Source organism: Pipra filicauda, unplaced genomic scaffold (genome assembly GCF_003945595.2).
Source record: "Pipra filicauda isolate LSUMZ 115617 unplaced genomic scaffold, ASM394559v2 scaffold80_size11013439_pilon, whole genome shotgun sequence".
Lineage (NCBI taxonomy): Eukaryota > Metazoa > Chordata > Aves > Passeriformes > Pipridae > Pipra > Pipra filicauda.
This window is the reverse complement of record NW_024104987.1, coordinates 3,075,588-3,099,818: the sequence shown is the minus strand read 5'-3', so window position 1 is coordinate 3,099,818 and position 24,231 is coordinate 3,075,588. Positions and strand designations below refer to the sequence as shown.

Genomic DNA, 24,231 nt, shown 5'->3' with positions numbered 1-24,231 from the left:
GCATCGAGCACTGTCTCTGCTGCTTTTGGTTATGTGGTAGTTGGAAGATATTTGTTGATGACAGGAATCGGATCAAACAGGCCCTCGAAGCCTCAAGTTTCAGGCCAGATCATCATGTGGTGTAAACTGGCACGAAGTTGGCACCTGCCAGTGTCAATGTCACTCCAACACCGATCATTTTGCCTTAAAAATATTTTGTTATAACTCTCAGGAGTCCTTGGTACATAGAAATACAGACACCCGGGCGGTAAACACGAGCTTCTTAGTGACAGTTCTATTAATTAATCCAGTATCACATTCCAGATATCCTCATCTTTCAAAGATGCTTAGAAGACAATATTGGTTTTTTTCGGCACCACCAATCCCAACAGGAGATGCTCCAAAGAAACACCCAGAGATGCTCCACAGAAACACCCAAAGAGGAGCAGTTCTGAGCTGAGATCGCCGCTTGAATCCCTGCATTATGCACCAACGCACCATGTGAGGGTTGGTTCAGCCTTTATTACCAGCAACACAAGGAACCTTCTATCTTCTGTTTACTGGGATGGGAATAAACACAGGGAGTTAATATGTAACCATCCTTTTGTGGGTGCCTTGGGTTTTAAGGGGCGAAACTCCGGCCCGAGGGTCACTCGGGACGTCGGGGACTGGCAGCGATGCACCCCCTGGCACTGCTCGTGGGCATCGTGGCCCTGAGCCACGGGGCTCTTGCAGCAAAAGGTAAGTGTCTTCCACTTCCTAAGGGCAGCCCCATCCTGTAAGTGGGAATGAGGGAAGCTGGAGAAAACAAGAGGATTTTAAAGCCTTTAGATAATTCTGGTCAAGTGTTTTGATCAGGGATTTTCTCTCAAAGCGGTTTCTGCCCTTTTCCCTTTCCTTCCTCTGTGTCTCCCCATGGTGAGGTGAGTTGCTGTATACAAAAGAATAAAATGAAGGAAAATAGAAGAACTATTGACAGAAGTTTTGGGTTGCCTGCATTCCAGGGGGCACTGCATGTGCCTGGAATTAACCTGCTTCATCCTTCTGCCCAGCTCCTGCTCACCTTGCTCTCCCTTCCATCCAGCACAGCTTCTGCCTCACTTTTCTCCTCTTTCCCCCACATCAAGGGCTCTGGGGACTGTTTCATGCACCTTCTCCTTCTGTTTGCCATTCATTTTTCCAGCCCAAGCTCTGTGTCCCTGTCCTCTCCCCACAATCCCAGCAGGAGCCTCTCTCCCTGTCCTCTGCAGGAGCACAGGCTGCACAGTTCCTCCCTCTCTGCTCCCTCCTATTCTCACCCTCTGGGTTTGTTCATGCTGTCAACACGTTAAAGCTGGTCTGGAATCAGAGCTGTCTGATGTAACAAGAGGGTTTGCCCCAGCAAAAACCAGAGAAATCAGAGAAAACCAAATTTAATTGCGAGAAAAAATTTAGATTACAAAGGAAATGCATTAGTTTGCTTGTAAGCCCCTCTTGCCCTCTTACTTTGCCCTCTTACTTTGCCCCTTTACCATTACTTATGGCAAAGTAATTTGCCATAATTGACTCATTTTGCAGACCACCTTCATAAACCTATTTTGAAGGAAAAGTCAATTTTAGCTAAAAAAGTGACACCAAATCTAACTGGGGGCATTGGTAGAGCTGCTAAGGAGAAGAAGAAGAAGATATTTTTCCTGACTAATAATTATGGCAGCCATCAGCTGCCTCACCGAGGCACGCACAGGACAGGAAGATACTATAACTCCAATTTCCTACCCGGTTTCTTGTAAAGCCTCTCCTTTCCTCCAGTGTGTCCCAGGCCTCCAGAAGTGCTGTTTGCCACCATTAACGTGGACAAGCAGGTGTATGAAGTGGGTGAGGAGGTGGAATACACCTGCAGGCCTGGGTTCATGCCCAACAATGGCCAGAGGAAGTACACCTGCCTCCCGACCGGCAAGTGGGCCTTCAACACCCTGCTGTGCCTCCGTGAGTAACCCCCTGCCGTGGCTTGAGACCCCCAAAAATCCGATTCCCAAGTCCAAGCCCCCCTCCCACAACTCACCCCAGTGTGAGAGGGGTTTTCCAGACACAGCAGAAGACTCAATATGGGGGGAAGGGAATTATATTACAATTATTACACAAATAAATATTATAATACGTTATATACACAATTCTAACTATCTCTCCTGTGATAAAGCAATATTTACACTGGATGAAATCTCTTTTCCCTCCAATAAAAGTCCAGAAGGGAAGAAGGAAAGATCCTTTCCACGTTCAGGGGAGCAGTGTCTCCCTCTACAATGCAGCAGTCGTAGCTGGAGTTGTTGTAGTTGGATCTCTCTCCATTACACCCCCAAATCCTGCTCCCACCCTGATGCTGGGCACTGCTCTGGAAAGGGGATTTATAAGCCATGTGAGGGATCACATGAGTTTAAACAGATATACCTCCATCTCCAGTTGTTCTTCCCTTATGTGCTGGGAGTGGGAGGGGAGAGAATAGGGGAAGGATCTTCCCATCCATGTCCCACGGCTTCCACATTATCCTCTGCTCCTGGACGGGGATGGAGGTTGGACCTGGACATGGGGAACCTTCATCTGCCCCCGCCCAGCAGTGCCTGTGCTCTAACATCAGTAACCCCTGCATTTATTGTATCCCTCGCCGTTCATTTTTATCATTTCACTGCACTGAAGTTATATTCCTCAGACAATCAAATGCTAAAAGAATATTCAATCAAAAGAGCTTCAATATTACTATATTTTCATACAAACAGAACATCCAGACTTATGAAATGTAGTACATGGGAGTAGAGAAATGTGAAGGACCCAGGATGAACCTTTATGATCAACTTGTTCCCATCATAATGAAATCATTATTTCATGCCTTGTGAAATAACATTATCTTTTCTTTTTATCTTTAATTAACAGCAAAGAGATGTACCCCTCCTGGACCCTTGGAGAATGGAAAAATTGATTTTGTAGAACTCCAGTATCAGAGTACTATAAATTTTTCATGTGAACCAGGGTAAGCATTCCCTTCCTCATACTGTTAAATAAACAACCTAAATCACTATATTCCATTCTAGTATCACCCACTGCCATATTGCAAGGCAGAGAACTTGGAAAACTGCACATAAAAACTCATCTACACTTTGGAAATTATTTTAAAAAAGCCTATCTAGTGATCCTCTGTTCAGTCTTGGCTGTAACATCCTGGAGCTTTGCTACTCCAAAGCAAAGTCTTACAAATATGGAAACTATCAAAACAGCAGAGATTTTATGCAAAGATTTATTCTGGAGTGCTTTCCCCTGCTTTTTAAATCCTCTTATTACATCATGAGATGAAATCCTACAGCAGAGAGTGGATAATCTCCAGCAAAGTTGTTGTGCTCTTCAGCTCTGGAGACTGGAAATTGTGTTTCTGTGCCTTTCCAAGCTCAATAAATGAAAACAAGAGGTTAATCCTCACTTGGTCCCTGCAGTAAAGGCACTTTTACTCAAGGCTACTCACTAACTTTAGAAATGAGGATGCATTCAAAGAAAAATAGGTATGGTTAATGCAGGGAAATATTTCAACAGAATTTCATTTTACTTGGGTAATTAATGACTAAACAGTCCTTACCTGCATTTTTGTTCCTGTTCCTTAAGCTCTCTGATAACCAGGATGGTATCTTTTTTTTTTTCCAGCTACAACCTCGTTGGGTCAAAAACAAGCCAGTGCATGTCAGATGGAAAGTGGACTGGAATTTTTCCACAGTGTCAACGTGCGTGTTTCAAGACTAAAGAACTACTCTACTCTTACTCTCATTCCAGAAAGACTCTTTTCCATGGCTCAGAGTAACATTTATTCTTATTCAGAGCTCTTCCACAGTGCAGTGCAAAAAAAATGGTTAGGAAAAATCCAGCAGAACCCTGGATGTTTGGTTTTAGGTCTGTGGGTTTTAGAGAAATACAGTTTAAAGGTCTGTACAAAAGGCCAGGATCAGGGATGCTATTTACAGCTGGAGGTAAGATGTTTATCCACTCAAATTCCTCCTCCCTGCGTATAAAAAGAGGATATTGTCATGCCTTTGCACTGTTATACAGGGTTTTGCTCTAACCTGTCCTGCATAAAGACTTTACTGAAAGAGCAATAATATTGTCTGAGAAATACAGCAAAAATCATGAATTCCATGCTCTAGGACTCCTGAGACCTTTAATCTGAACTATTTGTTTGGTCAGCTCTGACTCCATGAAGGGCACTGTGGGTTCATTTAGTTACAAACACGTCGCTCCTCTGATTCCAGGAATAATTTGATCTCTGATTTTCTCTAATCTCTCTCTTTAATTTCCATGAACACTGTGCTTTTCCAGCGGTGACTTGCCCACCTCCCCCCATCCCGGAGTTTGGAGTCCTTTCCTACCGTCGCTCAAAACCTGGAAACGTTTCTCATTTCCTGGACACGATCACCTTCGAGTGTGTCCCCCCTATGGCACTTTTTGGGAATGAGACAGCCACCTGCACGGCCAACGGGACCTGGAGCAGCATTCCAGAGTGCAAGGGTAAGGAACACCTGAAAATATGCCCTAGAATTGTATATTCTATGCAGAACTACATGAACAACCTTAATATTTTATTTTTATTAACAACTGTTATTGCAAACGTGCAGCAGAATTATTCTGCAATTCAGGCCCGTGGATGTGAGGGGGTTGCTCACATGACGTGGCATTGCCAAAATATTTGCTGCAGGTATAAAGGTTATATAAACAAACCCTGCTAAATGGAGTTCCCACTGGGGAACCTGAGCCTGGCCTCCAGCGTGCAGCCAACATTTTATTCTAAGCTTTGATTCATCGAAGAAACAATCAACCTCACCCTTAGTCCTAGGAACTTGCAGTAAAACTATGCCATGTTTAAGTAGTTTTTTGCTATAACCACAGACTGATGTGTATTTAAAACAAGTAATGTTTGTTTATTTGTGGTGGTTTTCTAAGCTGTGTTTTCCTGTGCAAGGGGCTGAAATGAACCACTGGGGAAGTTTTATGTATTTTTCAGGTGTATAATGTGTATTTTAGACCCGTGACATGGATAAAGCTTTGGTTTTGGTTTTGGTTTTGTCCCACAGTTGTCACCTGCCCCACTCCAATAGGGATAGAAAATGGATTCATAGAGTTTGCTGTCCGCAGGACGTACCACTACAACGAGAGTGTCAGCTTTGGCTGCCAGCCCACCTATGTGATGGAGGGATCCAAGCATTCCCGGTGTGAAAAGTCTGGAAACTGGTCCACAAAACCGATTTGTAGAGGTATGCACAACACCACCTGTTAGAAACCACAGAAAACTGAATTTTCCTCTCAGACTCTGCCTGTTCCTCACTGCTCTGTGCAGGAGCTGCCCTCCAAAGGAAACCAAAATCATAATTGCAAGGCCCTGATAATCTAAGACCACTCCCAACATTGAACATTGTATGAATGTAGGCATGAATGGTATGATTATATGTACGAATGATGCATCTGAATTGAATTCAATAATCAGCCACATAACTTTTTTTTGTCTGAGTTTTCCTCTCCTCTTCCTATTTAATATCATTAGAAATTTTGCTGAGGCTGGATTTCCACTGGAAACTTTTGACCCTCTGCTTCGGGGTCTGAATTTCTTCAGCATTGTAATACCAGCAGAAGTTCTCCAGATATATGTGGGACACATTGTTTTTCATTCCAAAATGGCACTTGTACAGGAATCTGATGGCATCTACTCCTTCCCTTTTCAAATCCTTACATCTTCCTTATAACTGCTTTTTTTTTACAGCACCATGTAAGATACCAGTTAAGAAAGCTGTGGTGTTATACAATGGGGAGAAGAAGAGAGTTCAGAACGACCTCAAGGAGGGCATTCTGCACGGGGAAACCGTGTCCTTCTTCTGCAAGAACAAGGAAAAATCCTGTGCCTACACCGTGGACGTGGCGTGTGTGGATGGCAACTTCACCCTCCCTGCCTGTTTCAAAGGTAGGACCGAGGCTGATCCCAAACCAGCTTCTGGTGTGGAATCACAAGTGCTTTAGCGTGGGGGGCAGTGTCATAGTTCATCCTCAAGCCCTCTTTGAGTGGTGAATTCATCTGCCTTGGACTGGAGTTATTGGGTGTTTTGGAGAAGGAAATAACGCACAGCATAAGTTTTTTTTTTTGGATACATCAAAGCCCTGCTTTAATTCCTGTCCTGTTCTAGAAAGTGCTATTTAAAGGTGGTCTAGCCCAAAGAAAAGGCCATAGGTAAAAGTATTCTGGGATTTCATGAATCCTTGAATCAGCACCTTCTCTAGGGGTAAAGAACCTGAGCACTGCTGCAGCCTCAAGAACCTGATTTTTCCCTCCTATTTTGCTGAATTATTCCCCCCTTATGCTGATCAGAAACACACTTTGGACCAAGAGTGATAAAAAGCAGCTGATATAGCTGTGGTGAGGAATTGATGCTGGAGGAACTGCTTCACAGGCACACAGGCTTTTAGAAGAAATAAACAGCCAACACCCATGTTTGTTAGAAAAGGGAATGTTTTGTGTTTGTTTTCTCAACATTCCTTGCACAGAATTTTCCTTGTAAGTTTTATTTTCATTTGAAAGTGGAGGAAAAGCACAGACCACCCCCCATGAAAACATCTTCCCTCACATTTGGCAGGGCTTCTGAGGCAAGTAGCTTAGCTTTCATTGCAATCAGTGCACTTCTTCAAGATGTTTTACTACAATGCAAAGAGTTGGTTTCAGACGTGTTTCAAGAATTTAACCCAAGTTCTTGTTTCCAACAGAACGTGGCTTTTTTTCAACTCTCGTGAAGAAGGACCCATCAGACATGAAACCATGTGAAGATGAAGCGTGAATGAGAGAAATAATACAGTCCTAAATTTCTGCCTTACTGAGACAGAGCCTTTCACATACGGAAGTGTAAACTTCCAGGTGAACTCCAGACTCCAGGAATGCAGTCTCACCTTTTCCCTCCCACAATCCCCACCAGCCTCTTCCACAAGCTATGACACATTATTTCAGCCATTAACCTCCATTCTCTCTTCTCTGCCTTCTTCCACATCCCTGCAGTGCTGCTTCTCTTTGATATTTCCAAAATTTATACAACTGTAAATGACTTCCTCAATAGCAGTCGCTTTACAATAAAGTGATTTTCAGCCACTAGCGTGTTCCTATTTAATATTACCTTATCATCAATTAAATCCTTTAGCTCTGGACTGATTTACACTGAAAGGCCTTAATCATTGGTAATTACCTGGGTTCTGATTCCATTAACACTCCCCTGTGACAGGGAGTGGACCTTTAATTATGAATAGGCAGAGGGTCAACGGCCTGAGGTCTTCCAGAATTTATGTAAGTAGAAAGACTGAAATTTCCAAATTACTTTAGAAGCCAAATATTCAACCACGATTTAAATGTCAATAACATCACATAAAGCATTTTTTTTAATATTTTAAACGAAATTCAAAAGTTACTAAGACCATTTCGGTTTTTTGAGATTCTAACTTCACCTGAAACTGTTGTTTTAAACAACTGTTAATTTTTACCACTGTTTCAATATTACACAATGTAACTGCTTCATCTTTTTTTTTTTTATTGAGCAACAGCACTGATCTCTGGTCATTAAGCAGCTTTGAAGTAAATTGTACTTTTAATTTGATTTATGATACAGGCAGCTCACTGGTATGATCCAATCTGACAAGTTTTGTGCTTATATGTGTATTTCCATTCAGAAAAAAGTAATTATGATTTCAACATACTAGAAAGTGATAGAGAAATACTTGTTGTGCACATATAATGAATTGTCATGAGTCATATACATGGTTCCCTCTGCAGTATAAAAGCCTTTTCTCTGATTAAAAGCATAAGTAAGTTACACAGCATGCAAGCTACTGTAGAACTTTTAAAAGAACCATTTAACATTAAGATCAAACTACTTTTAAGATGCTACAGCTGCCATTAAACAACCCTGAACATACTCTAATTATCTTTTTTCTTGTTTTATTTTTGAAGGCTGCATATGAATATTTTAATAGTATGACTGATATAATTTGTCCTTATGCTTCCTACTTTTAAGGAGAGATGGAGGCAGCTATTATTAAGTATTTAATACTTTGTACTCATCAGCAGTTTAATTCTCTAATGTAGAGACAGACGAATTCATGCTGGCAACTGGAGTGGGTATTTCATTGGTACAGTGTGTGCTGTGTTTTGGTTCCCAACATGTTAAAGTGGGATTCTTGAATGACAAGGCCAGGATATCCACAATTTCTTCTAACACATCCATGAACCAGCTGGCAGGAACCAATGAGTTTGGAAATGTGTGGATCCCTCTCTGGGATCGGGACGGTCGCTGAGATACCAAACACAGTTTAATATTAACTCGTGTTTCACGGTAAACCCTTGAGGTTGGTGTAACATTCCCTGCCACCAAAATGCTGCTTGGCCCCGAAATGACTCGTGTTTTGCACAAAAACAGTCACCTCAGGAAAACTGAGGTTTTTTTCTGAGCAAATTTTCCCACCTCTACTTTCCCATGCAGCAGGATAACGGCTGAGCTCGTCAGCTGGCCCTGCTTCCTCGCTGGATATGCAGTGCTGGAACACTTGAAAGGATCACCCTTAGGAGCCAATGTTCACATGCTGAATTTATTATCTAGTCTCCTGAAGCAAGAAGGGGGAGAAAAAAAAATAAATCTGTGACCTGTTAACTCTTTGAAGTAGTGAGGTGTTTGTGAATCACAACTTTGCAGACATGAAAGATTGGCTCAGAAGGTCTGAAAAATAATGTCTTGCAACTCGAAGTGTTCCAGAGGCTGGTAGGAGGCAGTGAAACCTGCCTTTTTCTTCCACCACCCCCCCCCCTTTTTATTTTTTTTGAGGTGTTTGAAAGAATGCCTTAAGCTGTGTTCATGTTACTTGTGGCAACCTGCTGAGACAGTTACAGAGATAAGAGGACATGGTAAAATGAGGTGAAAAAAAAAAAGCTGAATGTGTTTTACTTAAATGGTCATATTTTTACAATTCAAATTGGGAGTATTCTGTATTCTGGCTGGGATATTTCTGTGTTCTGTAACAGTGATTTTCTCAGGAAGGTCAGTGCACATCAGTGCTCCTCACGTCCAGGCTGCATTTTGGCTGGAGACAAGACCTCAGTAATTTCTTCAGTCTTTTATTTTTCTTTCATGTTTTTGGACAGAAGTTATGTAGTTATCAAATCACTGCAGGTAGGCTTCAACCTCTCTGGCCACCCTGCTCTGCACTGGTAAGCAGACCCAGAAACTGGAGCTATTCCTTCAGGAAATTTCTCTTGGAGCAGCAATTCCAATTTCATTGGTTCTGCTCGGCCTCATGTTCTTTTTCACCATATTCCTGCAAATTCAGTTTTTTCAAAGTACTTTGTGACGAGCATGACAGGGACATACTCAAATCTGAAGGCAACGTGCAGAAACAAATCAATGAATAACAACATACAAAAAGGTTGTTGTGGCTTAGAAATTGCCCCCCTTTTCAATGGTGAAAACCAGATTTGCAAAGCTGGACAGAAATGCAAACCTCTCCCTGCATCACCTGACCAACATGCTGATGTGCTGCCCCTGGAAAACCTGCCTGGAGAGTCACATTCTTCAGTCCATTCAGCCTTTCATATTCTAGCAACTAATAGAACTCTCCTCTGTCTCCTATGATTTGGACAAATTGGTTTTATACTGACTACAAAATTCCCCTGACAAATCTGGTTATCTGAGGTGATGATTCAGAGAAGTCTGGCAAGTTCAGCCACCTGGTAGTGTCACTGTGCTGCAAGAATCCACTGTGGTTTTAAGCCAGACGAAAAGCAGTCTCATCTTCCACATTATATTAAATGACAAATATTTTAAATTTGGAACTTAAAGGTAATAAATCATCTTTGTAACATACTCATGAGATTTGACCGCGGATGAAATATTCCATCAGTGATTTTTGCAGCGCTTCCATGCAAATGTGGGTTTAAGGCAACCTGAGCAGGCACCGGTGTAGCTGTCAGAGCTATCACCCAGTGAGCCTCAACACGGAGTCACTTCTGCTGAAGATTAGCTGAGAAATCAAAGAAAACAGCCAATTTTCTACCCTACACTTAAGGATTTCTTGTTTGATGTGCGTGTGCGTGCGAATCAAGCTTAGGGGAGTTGAAGAGTTTGTTCGTTCAAGATAAAAGCGCTTTAGGTGCTACACAGGCAGTAAGGCCCGTGACAGACTGTGGGGGAAAGAGAAATAGATGAGTCAGCCAGAGGTTTTATTTGGGATTGCACATACACACAATCATTGACTGAAGAAGAGACTGAAGAGCTCAAAGGACTGGGAGATTTCTCTGATTCTTTGGGATTCTTCCTTCCTTCTTCTGGATCTTTCTTTTCGGTTTTCTTGGCACGGCTACAAAAGAAGTGCAACCCGTGGGTTTTGGGGTAGAGATGTTGCAGAATCACAGAACATCCTGAGCTGGAACAAGGATCGTGAAGTCCATCTCCTGGTCCCGCACAGAACCATCCCCAAGAGGTGGATCCTCAGGTGATCCTCACACCTGAGAGGATCATCCAAACCCTCCTGGAGCTCTGGCAGCCTCGGTGCTGTGACCAGCGCCCCGGGGAGCCTGTTCAGCGCCCGACCACCCTCTGCGGGAAGCACCTTTCCCTGAGATCCAACCTGACCCTGCCCTGACACAGCTCCGGCTGTTCCCTCCGGTCCTGTCCCTGCTCGCAGGGAGATCAGCGCCTGATGGCGTACCGAGCTCAGGCAGTGACCGCGCCCCTGCCGTGCCTCCCCCGCGGCTCCCACGCACTGTAATTAAGCCCAAGCGGTTTCTCCCCGTGAAGGTTTCTGGGCACCAGCAGCTCCCCCGGCCCACCCACTGTCTCCAGGCCGTGCTCGGGTGGGGCTCCAGGCCGGGCTGGCCGGGCCGTGTCGCCGGTAACCCGCGGAAACGGAAACGCGCGGGGCCCGCGGGGCCGCCGGGAGCGGGGCCGGTTTGAACGTTCGGCCGCGGCTCAGCCCGGCCGTGCCTGCCCCGAGCGGGGCCGGGACCCGCCGGCTCAGCCCGGCTCTGCTTCCCCCGTTCGGGGGTCCCGGCCCGGCTCTGCCCTCCCGAGGTAAAGGGGCAGCGGCCGGGGAGGTGCCCGCGGGCGGTTCGGGGCAGGGAGGGAGGGGATGGGGATGATGGGGACGGGTCTGTGCGCAGGGGAGGGACCGTCAGCGGCTCCGGCGGGCACAGGGACGTGCGGGTTGCAGGTGAAATGCACAAAAACGGTCCCCGGTTCCAGCTGGGAAATGACCCTCGGTTGGTCAGACCTGGTGCTGATAACACCGAGGTTGCGGGGTCAATCCCCATCTATTTACTTAACAGCGATTCACTTAAGACGCGATGATCCTTTTGGGTCCCTTCCAGCTCCGTGGTTCTGTGACAGTTTGGTGATGAGCGCTTGTCTTTGCAGCGCCGCTTCCTCAAAAACCAGCCCTGACAACGTTTTTGGTTCTGCCGCTTTTAACCATACCTCTACTTGCTTCTGGTTTCCAGTCTTTCTACTAGTTTCTCCTTTTTTTTTTTTCCCCCTCTGCCTTAAAAAAAACCCGCTCTAATCCTAAGGAGTACCAGGTTAGGAACGCGGTACCACACAAGCGCCTCGAGGTGCTCTGTACAAATTGCGTGTAATGAATACATTTAGCGCGTGGTTGGAGGTTCAATTTCAAACCCAAACAAACACATTCTCGTATCTGCTGTTTGCAAACAATCCCTCTTAGTTTCGTGTTTGTTTGTGCGCAATAACACATCTAGTTTTGTTTCCTGCGTAGTTTCCAAGCATGTCTTTGCGGGGCCCCGAGGTGAAGACAGGCTGATGTAAAGTGGATTTTTGACCTTTTCCCCTCCGATGTGGTGAATGTTCTTCCAAAATGAGCAGCGAAGACGAAATCTCTGAAAAACTGGATACAGAATTGAATCGCTATATTGTGGCTATGAAGCCTTATGTTCTAAAGCTGCAGGATAGTTCTGGTAAATATGGTAAAATGTGCATTTAAAGGCTAATAACAGAATTCTAGGTGACTGATAACTATTATTTTGTATCCATATACTTGTATATAGCCAGAAACTTAATGTCTGTTATGGCATGGTTTTGACATAGGGTTTGTCCAACTTCTGAAGGTGGATTTTTTTAGATACTTTCTGCAATTGTTTGAGCTTATCTGTGTTATCATCACGATGTGAATGTGCTTTTTGCATAAACACATTAGTATTTCTTTTTAAAAAACTAATGCTGTAGAAACAGAAAACTTCTTAAAGGCATTGTTTTTGAGATGGCCCTTACAAATATTTTCTAGTTATAAAGGTGTTAAAATTTGGTTAGGAATGTGTAATAATAGGACAATCAATTAGTAAATAATTTTTTATAAATCTATTTTTTTTTTCCAGCCAACTGGTTATTATTAAAGCCACATACCCTACAAATTAAGACCTTTCTGTGTGAACATTTAACCAAATGAATAATTTTATCATCTGGTAGCAAAACTTGTGTAAATACAGATTATTTTTTTTAATTAATGAATATTTATTATGTATTTAAACTATTAATGCTCATGCAGGCTGTAAGTTGTAGTTAATGGCTGCTTTTGCAGTGATTGCAGAATTCCTGGTGATTTATGTCTTCTGTCCTTGTTAGGGATTGATTCCCAAACATGCCATTTCTGGAAGTGATGTAAACATGAATTTATAGAAAAGGTTTCTGGAATATGTAAATTTGAACTGTTGTTAAAGACTTATAAATAATCTGTTTAACTGTTTTTGTTTGGTTTGGTCATTTGGGTTGGTTTGTTTTGCTTTAAACTTTTGGGTAGAAGGGAGACACCCGTGAAACTGGTGACCAGTGATGGCTTCTGTTTCTTCAATGTGTTTGATTTGCTCTGAAAATGTAGAATGAGGATGTATATCTGTGTTTTCAGAACGAAGAATATGTGCACTGTGGATTAAAAAACTCTGCAGACCCTCAGGAGCAGGGGTAGGATTAGAGGGAAGGAAGAATCGGAACTCGTATGCAAAACTTTTGCTCCACATGCTGAAACAAGGAGTCCTGGAGGGACCTTTTGCACAAAAACCAGAACAAGGATTGCTGAAAAGTTTACCTTCCTACATGGTGAGTGTGAGACAAACAAAGATATACCCTCAAGATACATCTGCCTCTTTGATTTGGCACGAATGTGAAAAATGATGTTGGGAAAATCTTTTAATGGGCAAAACCTCTTATGAAACCTTTATCTTCTTCAAAATTCAGATTAGAAGGCTTATAAAAATCAGTGTTCTGAAGAAACAATTTCTGATTCTTTGAAAATATGTAATAAAAAGCCATTGAGGCTTTATTTTGTCTTAATCAGCAGTTTTGTGAAAGGAAAAATGTGCTCGAAGGTGGTGACTTTAATAATTAGAGGTGATTATAGGAGGCTGTGTATCTGTGAAAGATAAGATGGCTGTTCACACAGATGTTGTTAAGCTTGTTAAGTTTGTTTTCTGAAGACCTGAATATAGTGTGTCGATGCTGGCATCAGCTTTAATGGGATAACAATCCTAATTTATGCTAAGATTACCCATACTGAAGGAAGTAAAGTACTGGAAAACATTCACACTGTTGCCTGTTGTATGAATTTCCATGGGTTGGGAGTGTGGCATCTGTCACTGCCTTCACTGGAAAAAGGATGTTTTTACTGCAGATATTCCTGTAAGGAACAACTTTTAACTGTGTAAAGAATGTATTGGTGCAAATATATTTTGTTGGTTTTGCTTTTATTCTCATTACAGACAACTTTTGTTGAAGAACTAAGCACAGCAGGAGCTGTGAGCAATAGCTCAGGCTGTTTGCCTGAGTGGGTACTGGGAGAACTAGAAAACAGTGAAGCTAAAGAGGAATCCTCTGTATCAACAGCACAGGGGTAAGATTTCTGTGTTTGCTTTGTTCAGTATTTGATATTTAATAGATTTCTGATTTGATAAGCTATGGATGTTTCAGTTTGTGTGAGTTTGTGATGGACTCATCGTCAGTGTTTGTACTTGATAAACAGAAACTCTGGTAATTGCTTCAATGTATTGAAAACTTCTAGACTTTTCTATTCTTACTTTTCTCCATCGTGTCTTCTTTCATCCTCCATACTTCTCCAAGCTCTATCCTCTTTCCCTTTCTCTTGTTCTCTTCCTCCTTTCAGTTACAGACACTTAACCTGGAAAATCTAAGTTAACATTTGTAGTCTAGGGCCATAATGCTGAAAGGAGCTGTTTTATCAAATAGTTATTAATGGCTATATTTCCTATAGAGATTAGAAATCTAAACAAGCACACAGATGGTGGATTTAAAGGTTGTTCTATGATTGTTGCTCCCAGGTTTTTGGGGTTTTTTTAGAGGAAGCAGGATAATGGCTTCCTGCAGATAAGCAAAGTTTGCTGTTCTGTGAGAAAGAAGGAAAAGTTTCATGTGTACAGAGAGATTTGATTTATCTTTTTGTGAGTGTGTTGGTTCACCCTGAGCACCTATTTGTCTTGTGTTTCATCAGGGCTTCTTTATGAACTAGCAAGATTTCTTTATGTTTCCCTTAAGCATAATAAATCTTGGATTCCAGAAGGTCGGGCTGGCCCAGCTGTACTTGTTAAAATTTAGGAGGCTAAAAATCAGAGCTGCTGCCTGGGGGTACTCTGCCATGTTTTTGAGTGGGGAAGACTGCAGTGGTTCCATCCTTGTCTGAACAACAACTCTTTGAGTTTGATTTAAAATGTTTTGGTCCATATCATGGTGGCTACTACAAATCCATGAGCTTTGTTGGTGACCAGCACCACCTGTGCTTAAATCCTGCATGTTTGTCATTAGGATAATTTAAAAAATTCAGCATTGCTCATCTGCAGCTCTGCAGCTGGACCCTGAACATCTGTAGCTGCACCTTGTTCTGGCAATCCATTGGCTCTGGGGAGGTTTGCAGGAGCTCATGAGCTTCAGCTGCATCCTTAGTTCCAATCAGTTGGGAATAGAGCTGCTCACAGAGCAGGGAAAGGGCTGAAATGGGTCAGGTTATTGAGGCTTGTTCTCCTGTTGGCTTGGAAAAATGTCCCTGCAGTATTGAAGGAGTGCCCAGCTGGTCAGTTGGACACCGTTGGAAATCTTCAGCTCTGTTCTGCCCTATTTTGAGGGAATCTTAGGTAAATTTTAGTTCAGTCTACTGTTCTTAAGTATTTACTTTCTGGATTTTCTTTGCAGCCCAACTTGGTGCTGATTATCAAGATCTATGTTCCTTTTTGGGTTTTTGTTGTTTTTTTTGATGTGACTGCATTTCAGTCATGGATGGAGTGGCCTCTTGTTTGCTGGTTTGGAAGTTTAGTTAATGTTTAACCTCTCTGAAATCCTTGGTGAAGGAAGCACTCAGACATAGGCTGTGACTATTATTCAAGGCTCAGTAGGTGCTGTGCAGGTGGAAGTGAGTGTTTGCTTCTATGTGAAGCTTCTGGTTTGATTTCATCATGTTACAAATAGATGTGCAGGTTTTGTTTCACAAGTTTAGTGCTTTTTTAGTGTGTTCACTTACATTTTTCATAGGTGGCCATCATTAGCTGTTTTATTGTAGGCACACTGATGTGTTTGCTCTATATGATGTTTATATGTATATGATGTTTATATCATCTTTCTTTAATCATGTTTTTAATTTTTCAGCTGTGATTTGGAGACATGACAGTTAGACACTCTTGCAAGTTAAATCATGTTGATATTGAGTATCATGAAGCTTTTCCTCTTTTGCATCCAGTAACTATGTGTAATTCTAACAATCACTTAAAAAGCTGCTCTTAGGTCTGATGTATCCCCTTTTCCTGAGGACTAAGGGCTCTTCTGGTTGCTCTGATAGGAGCCTGTGGTTTTGATAAGAGCCTTGTGGTTTAAGAAACAGAGACAGAGAATGGAAAATTGCCAGCTGAGTTATCATATTCCTGCCTTGGGCTTGGTGATTCAGAGGGTTTTTGGGAAGAGGTGTCCAGATGCCCTCAATTAGAAAAAAACCTGATTTGACCTTATGAAAACAAGGATTGTATCATGCTTTAGAAATGGTTTTTGAGACCTTGGCTGAATTTGTGTTGACATTGTGCCATGTCAAGATACCTGGCCTGGATGTGGTCAGATTGTCTTGGTCACTGGGTGTAGTATCATCATGATAAAGGATCACTTTGGGTGTTAGAAGCAGCAAAACAATATCAGCACAACTCTGCCCTGTTAGGCCCAATTTAGCATATTGATATCTCTCCAAGGCCTTATTTGTGGCATAAAAATACACTTAATTACTCCTAATTCCTTAACTACTGTCAGCTGGGGTGTTATTTGCATAATCTTCCCTCTGTATCCGACTGGTGCTGGTCCCCATTTGAGGAAAGCTGAGGTACAGTTCCACTACTCCCACCCCTGTGTTCTTTGCCTTATTTTTTCTCTCTTCCCACTTGGTTCATAGTAGAATATTGGGAATCTGACCCCTTTTCCCTCTCAGTATCTGAACCTAAGATTCAGCTTGGTCTGGCAAATTTCCTGAAGTTTTGGGTGAGGTAGTGGAGCTTTATTTCATCTACTTTTTAACTTTTATCCTGTGGAAATGAAGCAATACCTAATTTGGTGATCAATATATGGTTCCCAAGGCTCTGGTGAGTTCTCTGGAGATGTGGATTGCATATTATTCCATGTCAGGAGAAGCAAGTAAATGTGATGGAGTAATGTTTCTGGTTTAGGGGACTCTGGAAGTGAAACTTTGCTGTGTAGGCACAGCTCTGCTAATGGGTGCTCAAACCAAGAGTGGAGTTGTGTCTGAGGAAATCTGAATTTGTGTTGGCAAATTTTGATGGTTCTGTAGATTACATGAATTAGCCTTCAGAGCAACGAGAAATGAGTTTTCTTGTGAGCTATGCAGGAAAAATATTGAAGGTAGATATTTCAGCTGTTGTTTTTTGTAGAAATAGCTTATTTAATACTTATTTACATGTGACTGTGTTAAGACATTACCTATATCCAACATATAGATCCTGGTTTTCTTTGTATTTACAGTTTTGAACGAGCTATCAGTGCAGGTAAAGATGGAATATATGAAATATTTCTGGGATGTGCAGTTTGTAGGGAGAGCCAGCAGATGGTGATCGAGTTCCGTTGTATTTGTCTCTCTCCTCCGAATGTGCATTGGGAAAACTGGATCCGTGGGCATGGAATATGTGTAGCTGGATGAAAATTTTGCATTCCAGGCATGACTCAGTTCTTACAACATTTTCTCAGGGCAAAATAGATAATGTCAGCAAGACATGTTTGAGTAACTACTTGCTGTTATTTATCTCAAGATTCTCCCCTTTCAAAGGCCCAAACAGAGAAGTTCTTTTCATAGTGATTTTTATCTTGCCATACAAATAATTCTGTGTTTGGCAACTTTGACTTTTCTATATGAAGTTGTTTTTCTGCCTAAATGAAAAGGAGGTAAACAAACCTTACTTGCAAGCTGGGAGGTGGATGAATAAGCCCAAGGCAGCTGGTGCTGGAAAGGTGCAGCTTTATTTTGAAACACGAGAGGGTTGGTTTGAGGAATGTGGAACAGAAACCCGGTGTTTCTGACCCCACAGGAAAATTCTACTGTATGTTTAGTGATTGTGCCTGAAAAACACTGTTAAAGGTTAGTGTGGAGCTGTGCTGGACCAGGAGGAACCAGTGAGTTTCCCTCACTTTGTTCCTAGTAGGTTATTATTTACTAATCTCCTTTATTAGCAGGAAATTGCTTCCTTCTCCCATACTCAGTGTTTTGGCTGAAGCAGGAGGTCACAGGGCTGATGTCAAGACTGACCACTTCTCACTCACCTGCCCTGGGAGGAAAAAGAAACAATCCTGTGATTTTTTTTTTTTTGGAACCTGCCTTGTGTTGGCAGAAGGCTGGAAAAAGGAGTGAATGGGCAGAATATGCTTGAGAGGAGCGAAATTGTGGTCCACCCGTAACAACTTCAAATTCTGTTTATAGAATCAAGTAAAGCAGCTTCCTTTTCAGTCCCTCTTCCAAACAGCAAATACAGAACTAAAATCTATGTAAACCTTTTTTCCCCCTTTTGTCAAATTGAGAGTATTACAGGTGACTTGGCTTGGTTTGTGTATTTGTTGACATTCCTTAATCTCTGAATGATAAGGGCATGAATTCTGTTTTCTCTCATTTTTAACAATTGGAACATTATTGAATTGTTTAACCTGAGCGTTGCTGAGAAAACAAATCTGATAAAAGTGCAGATTTACCGACAGGCAAAGATTTATCTCCCTTTAATGAAAGGTAATTTTGTGTCAAATGAAATCTCGGGAAGAAATGCGAGAGGCATTGTGTTATTAAATTTCTTTTGATCCTTTTTACCTCTAAGACTGCTTATCTAAACTATTTAGTGCTTTGTAATGGCTGTTATGCATCCATACATGTTGTTTATATGGGATTTATTGGTGCTGGAAGGGAAGGTTTGCTCCCAGTTGTTGTATTTCTCTGTTCCCTGCTGTTTTGATGAAAGCTGGGCCCCTGTGCTTTGTGAAAACTTTGTGTTTGTCTTCCTAGAAGTGACTCGTTTATACTGTACATCCAACTGTTGTTGTTCTGTTCATAAACACTTAATTCATCTCAGAGTCTCTTTGGCATAACAACCATCTCATTTGCTGCCAGATGGAAAGGAAGGAAGGTATTTTAATGGTCTGATTTGATTTTAATGTAATATAACCAGTCATGGGAAGGTGAAGGGACTAACAGGAGTTTTTAATTACCTTAATACCTGTGGATTTGACAGTGGAGTTTATGCTGAAGGGTGTTTTGCTGCTGTTTTGGATCTTTTGCTGTATCAACCTGTCTAATAAATGCTTATAATTTTTATTTTATTTTGTTTCAGGCTGTTCTTTTCTTTCACTGTTCTGTGGCTGATAAATATCTGTTGACCAGGTGCATCAGGGACAGTTCTCTTCACCTGCTATTCTTAATTTCCTTCTGTTCAAGTATTTTATTTATGACAAAAGCTTTTGCAGAAAATCCCTGTCTAGCACTCCACTATTTCAAAAGCATTCTCCTAGATCAGCCTTCCTGGTTAACTTGGATTTATTCTAAAATCCATCGTGTGATGTTGGGTCATGTAGTAAAAGAAAAGCAATGAATGCTTTTTAATGTACTATCATGTACACAATATTTCTGGTGTTTCTGTTGGCATGGGTTTTTTCTGGTGGTGTTTTTTTAATGGAATACTTAAGGCTTTTGTTTGCCTTTGACAAGAAATTTTCTCTTTTTCTCCTTTTTTTTGATCTATACATCATGATAATTATTTTTTCCTGTATATTTTAAAAGATTCTACTCTATGATTAACATCCTTTGTGTGCCACAGATTGTTGAAAATGAATTTTTTTTTTCTCTCTCTGCTTACTCTTGTTGTTAATAACAGGGAAACATCCAGTGAGAAGCCATCAGATATATCCCATTCCGGGGTTTATCTTCACAGGACAGGGGAAAATGACCTGGGCACGTCACAGTCTGTAAGATCCTTCTCCTTTTTCTCATAGAACTTGCTCTATTTTCCATGAGTTGGTTTTTATATATCCCTGTAAAGCTGTTATTTCTGGTCGTGTGGGTCATGAGCCCCGTGTAAAGGTGCAGACAGGGACTAAAGCTCCCCAAAATCTGTCCTCTGCAGTGCAGGGGGGAGGGAATTCCTTGTAGGATGCTCCCAGTTCATCCCAATTCCTGCCCTCTGTTTAGTGTGTTGGGTGCTTTGTTTTCCCTGGGCTTGGCAAGGTGCCTGCAGTGACATCATCTTGCATTATTTTGCAATAATAGATTAAAGAAAGCTGCAGAGATGCCTCTGGCTCTGGTTAGTGATGGTTGACCTCTGCAAGAGTGAATTTTGGACAGTTTTGTTTCATCAGACTTTCCACAAGGAGCATTTGTGGCTGATGAAAGGACACTGAACAGACTTCATGGAAAACCTGTTCAGCCCAAAATATTTAGTGATATTGTGTGTATAATTGCAAGCATTTACACTGAAAATTGCTCCTGACAAATATCCCTTTCCAAGAAATGTGCTGTTTCCCTTCATAAATGTGGCTTTTACCACATCTACAACAACTCCCATCCCTCCATGGAACACTGAATTTGCTGTATGAACCTGCTGAGGTCTGCCCATAATTCTTTTTTGATGATATCAGGGGAACAGTTCACAAAGATTGCAGCTGGGAGTGGGCTGTTGCCACCTGAGGAATTCATGCAGACTGTTCTTCCCTTCCTTGCTGGGCACAGCCAAGAATTTATGAGGACATGAAGTGCAACTGGGATAAATTGGGAGTGTTCTGAGGAAATTTGTGTTCTGTTGAGCATCTGGAATAGAGGATTAGCAAGAGGATGGTTTGTCATGACAGGTTGCAGGTGGTCAGTGGGCAAAAACAGTGTCTCTGCCCTAGGCTCTGATTCATGTAAATGTATTTACACAAGTATAACTTAAAACCAGCAATGCCATGATTAAAAATAAAACCACATGCTAGATTTACTAAATTTCTTCTTATTGGTTTTGTGTTTATTTTACTTAGAGAAATATTCCTTATGGAACACTTGTTATGAAGAAAATTATTTTTTTTCACTTGAGACCTGGTTCTGGGGCTTTAAAGTTGTTTTGTGAGGGGGGTTTTTTGTTGTTTTGGCTTGTTGTCTTTTTGTTGCTGGCTCTGCCACAGCTTCCAGGGCAATGTTAGAGAGATCACTGCACTCCACTGTTCTTCAGCTTCATATATTGGATTCTTCTGTGACTACAGCTTTAAAAGGGCCTTTAAGTGAAATTATCCTCTTTTGCTTTGCCAGACAGTTTGATAATGTTTGACTGGCTGGGACAAATAATATCTTGTTCTGTTGTCAGGACACACAGATGTTCTGGCAGAATTCAGGCCCAGGTAGAGGAACAGGGAGTCTTCTAAGAGACATTAAGAGCTGCCTCAACCAAGTGTGGATGAAATGCAGCCCAAGCTCCACTCACTGAATGATTGACAAATGAGGAGATTGAAAGGAGAGGTGCTGGCAGGTCCATCCACAAGGCTCTCGTTAACAAAACTTAGTGAGACAGAGAAATTCACACTCTGGTGTTGTTTTTCTAAATATCTCAGTTAAGCAAAATGTTCTGTACCAGCTTCCCCATGGAATGCAGTCCGTGGTTATTGTTATCCTGCAGGAAAATCTTTCTTCTGAAAGACAATTCCTTGTTACTTCCTGGAGCAACAATAACCCCAGTCCTGGTGGGATGCTGGAAATCCTTTCTGCAGAGAGGACCCTCAGCCTTGAGCTGGGCAGCAGCTCTGCTTTGATAACTATCCAGTGATAGTTGTCCACTGCTGTGCTTTCCTTTAATTTTTAAATTTATTTTTTTTTCCTTTGGAGGCTGATCAGGTGATCTCTGAATTCTGGATTAGCCCCACAAAGGGTACTGTGGAGAGATGAGTCATTTTTAGAATACGGAGTATTTTGAAATGGAGTATTTTGGTTTTTGTTTAGTAAATTCACCCTGTGTGAAGGAGATCAGAATAAGTAAAGAAGAACATTATAAAGTGAAGACTCTGGCTAATTTATCCTCAGAATTCCTTTCTTCTGGTAACTGAGCTATTTAGATTAAAGCTGTCAGAGGTATCGTGCCACTCTCAGGAAATGCAGTGTAGGAATGGCCAAGCCAGAGAGAAGCTTTATTTTAAATTATGTATCCACCAGCTCTTCTGATATTTTGTTTGACTTTTTTCTGTTCCAGGATGATCATCACAACAAAACAGTTTCTTTGAATGACAATGACCTCGAAGCTCGTCTCAACAGTTGGAATCTTGGGGTAAAACAAACTGAGTGCATTCCTTATTTATTAACTCGAAATGGAAACTCCTTATTAATGTCATCTGCATCTCTGAGCTTAGGCTAAAGAACTGGTGTGGGAGTCAGTCTTTTAGAAATGAGTTGGTAAAGTTTGGAATGGTGATTAATGAAAACATGTCATCCTGAGAAGAAAACATTAAAAATGCCTCACTTTTAAGATGTAATAAACTTACTGTATTTAATAAGGTTACTGATGAATCAGGCAAGTGGTCAAAACCAAGTATCTTACTCTGGTAGAAGTTCAAACTGTTTCTTGATGACTTGTCTTTTATAGTGTAATACAAGAACAATTTCTAGCACTTCCAGATTTAGATCAGTGTATTTTTGGGGAATTGTAGCTTTGTAAAGCAGGGAAAGTGGATCCTCACAAACATTTTCAGGAGCAGCAGCTCCAACTTGCCAAAGCTCCATACAGGTGTCTGAAACCAAGGTGCAAGCAGTCACTTGCAGATCTTGGATATTTGGGCTGCATAAATACCTGGATTATATGAGCAGATAACTGTAATACCTTGAGCTTTTAAAGCTGCTTTAAGGGGGAAAACTTGCTCATGGCCATTTTACAAATTGTTCCAACTGATGCTGACAAAGAATCTCTTTCTATCCAGCGTTTTCCTATCAGTGTTGATCTGCCTGCTTGCTTATCTCTGTAATTTTATTTGTGTTTTATTTCTTTCTCTAATTGAAATTCCAGTTTGCAATCATGTTGTGTTGATAACGGATGGTTATTAAAGTGTGATGATCCTCTGCTGATACAGGAGCTCTCTTGGATAACAAATTGGCTACTGTGACACATAAATCAGGTTTTCAAGTCTCCTCTCCAGGGATGGTAATTAAACAAGTCGCTCCTGAGAGACTTTGATTGCTTGATAAGACTTGTTGGGAGTTACCTGACAAAGAGGATTTGAGGTTGTAAAAGAGAGGTCTGTGAGGGGTTGCTGCTCAGCAGCATTTCCCTGCTGTGGATCACGGCCTCCAGTGGCTTCTGAAAGGGTCAGGAAGTTTTAAGTAGAGTGTCACACTTAAAGAAGAACATGTCGTTGCTAAAAATGAAATGAAAATCTCACTGAACGACTGCAGCTCCTCGGAGTCTGGAAGGTTGGAGTGTCAGATGTGGCTGCTGTTATTTGTGAGCATTTACAATGTCATGGGAGCATCCAGCTCCCCTTTAATTGCCAGGCCCATCTGCGAACTGTTCAGGAAACTTAATTTACAAGTGATCTCACCTCAGATACAGAAGACCCTTGACCCAAAAGAAACAGTTCAGTAGTGGGGGGGAAGGTAGGAAAGGAAATACAGGATGGCTTTTGCTTTGAGCTGCCCAGTGTAAAGAACTGTTGTTTTGAAAAAGCTTTGCAAACTTTCCTGGGGTTTTTTGGTTATGCAAGTCTTTCTTTGTACAAGGATTTTTCTCAGTAAGAATCCTTGTGATTTTTAGGAAGCTGTGATTATTTCAAACAAGGAATCTGCAAATACCTGTCTAAGTGTTCTACATATTGGTGAAACAACCTTTGTGTCTTCCAACTGCAAGTTGCTGCTGAACCTTCACTATTCCAGTCTGTGCTTGATTATTATAATGACCAGTTATAAACTGTTAATTTATTTTTACTGTTATCTTTTGGTCTCCTACTTCTTTACTATATCCTGAATTTCCTCCTCTTCAAAGCTCTGGTATTTTTAAGGTCACAGAGTGGATGTGTTTTCAGTGTTTATGATATGCCCACATCAGTGGCTGAGATTTCTTTTTTATTATTAGCATTGCTAAAAATACTCTGATAAGTTTTGGGAAATACTTTTATGATTTCTCTGCTAAGCAGAGAGGTCAAAGCTTAACACACTAATATTTGTTGTTAGCAATAACATTTTCTGCAGGACAGTAAGGCTGTTGCATTGGTTTACTGATATTGTTACTTCTCCTGAGCAATGAAAGAATTTTTGCCTTTGCCTTGCAACGTTCCTGATTATCACTATCAAACATTTCATTGTTCAAGTTCTTTAGATTCTAGTCATGCATGAGTAAATATTTTTTTAAAAAGCTGAGTTTTGAGTGCAATACATTTGCCTTTTGTACATGGAATACTAATGTAAGCCAATTTTACATATGTTATAAAAGTGTGTTTTTCTTAGCCCTTATTGACTCTTATCTGAATGTGGGCACTGTCCTTTATCGAGTGTTTGTGCCTCCAAGTTGCATTTGCAATGTAGAGAAGAAGAAATCCTTTTGTATTACTGTTTTAAAGGAAAAATTTCAGAGCCAGGAGTTGAGACAAATGTCATTACTTTGAACTTCCTTTGTCCTTCTTTAGGTATTTTAGGACATAATAAAAGTAACCTGGGCTAGTGGAAGGTGTCCTTGCCCATGGCAGGGGATTG

At 41.4% G+C, this 24,231-nt stretch overlaps 3 protein-coding genes across 6 annotated transcripts in view; 2 read left to right on the top strand and 1 right to left on the bottom strand.

The window, feature by feature from the left end:
- Positions 1-602: 602 nt before the first annotated feature.
- APOH (apolipoprotein H) lies at positions 603-7,112 on the top strand. Of its 2 annotated transcripts, XM_027749650.2 has the most exons (8): positions 603-720; positions 1,768-1,944; positions 2,884-2,980; positions 3,643-3,719; positions 4,309-4,497; positions 5,061-5,240; positions 5,744-5,941; positions 6,736-7,112. In XM_027749650.2, the coding sequence occupies exons 1-8, from the start codon at positions 657-659 to the stop codon at positions 6,804-6,806; spliced, it is 1,053 nt and encodes a 350-aa protein (XP_027605451.1). In that variant the 5' UTR covers positions 603-656; the 3' UTR covers positions 6,807-7,112. The 2 variants fall into 2 exon arrangements, with proteins under 2 accessions (XP_027605451.1, XP_027605453.1); XM_027749652.2 differs by lacking the exon at positions 1,768-1,944 and having other exon boundaries at positions 616-720.
- A 3,089-nt stretch (positions 7,113-10,201) lies between these two features.
- LOC114003070 (ESX-1 secretion-associated protein EspI-like) lies at positions 10,202-11,311 on the bottom strand. Its single transcript, XM_039390282.1, has 2 exons — positions 10,711-11,311; positions 10,202-10,359 (listed from the first exon to the last, which is right to left on the bottom strand). The coding sequence occupies exons 1-2, from the start codon at positions 11,309-11,311 to the stop codon at positions 10,277-10,279; spliced, it is 684 nt and encodes a 227-aa protein (XP_039246216.1). The 3' UTR covers positions 10,202-10,276.
- The window catches only part of CEP112 (centrosomal protein 112), a 155,777-nt gene continuing 142,500 nt past the window's right edge, over positions 10,955-24,231 (top strand). For all 3 annotated transcript variants that reach the window (XM_039390287.1, XM_027749648.2, XM_027749647.2), the window contains exons 1-6: positions 10,955-11,072; positions 11,773-11,971; positions 12,916-13,106; positions 13,766-13,896; positions 19,409-19,499; positions 21,746-21,820. In XM_039390287.1, coding sequence (XP_039246221.1) covers positions 11,872-11,971; positions 12,916-13,106; positions 13,766-13,896; positions 19,409-19,499; positions 21,746-21,820 — 588 coding nt within the window. In that variant the 5' untranslated portion in view covers positions 10,955-11,072; positions 11,773-11,871. The remainder of the gene's footprint in view (positions 11,073-11,772; positions 11,972-12,915; positions 13,107-13,765; positions 13,897-19,408; positions 19,500-21,745; positions 21,821-24,231) is intronic.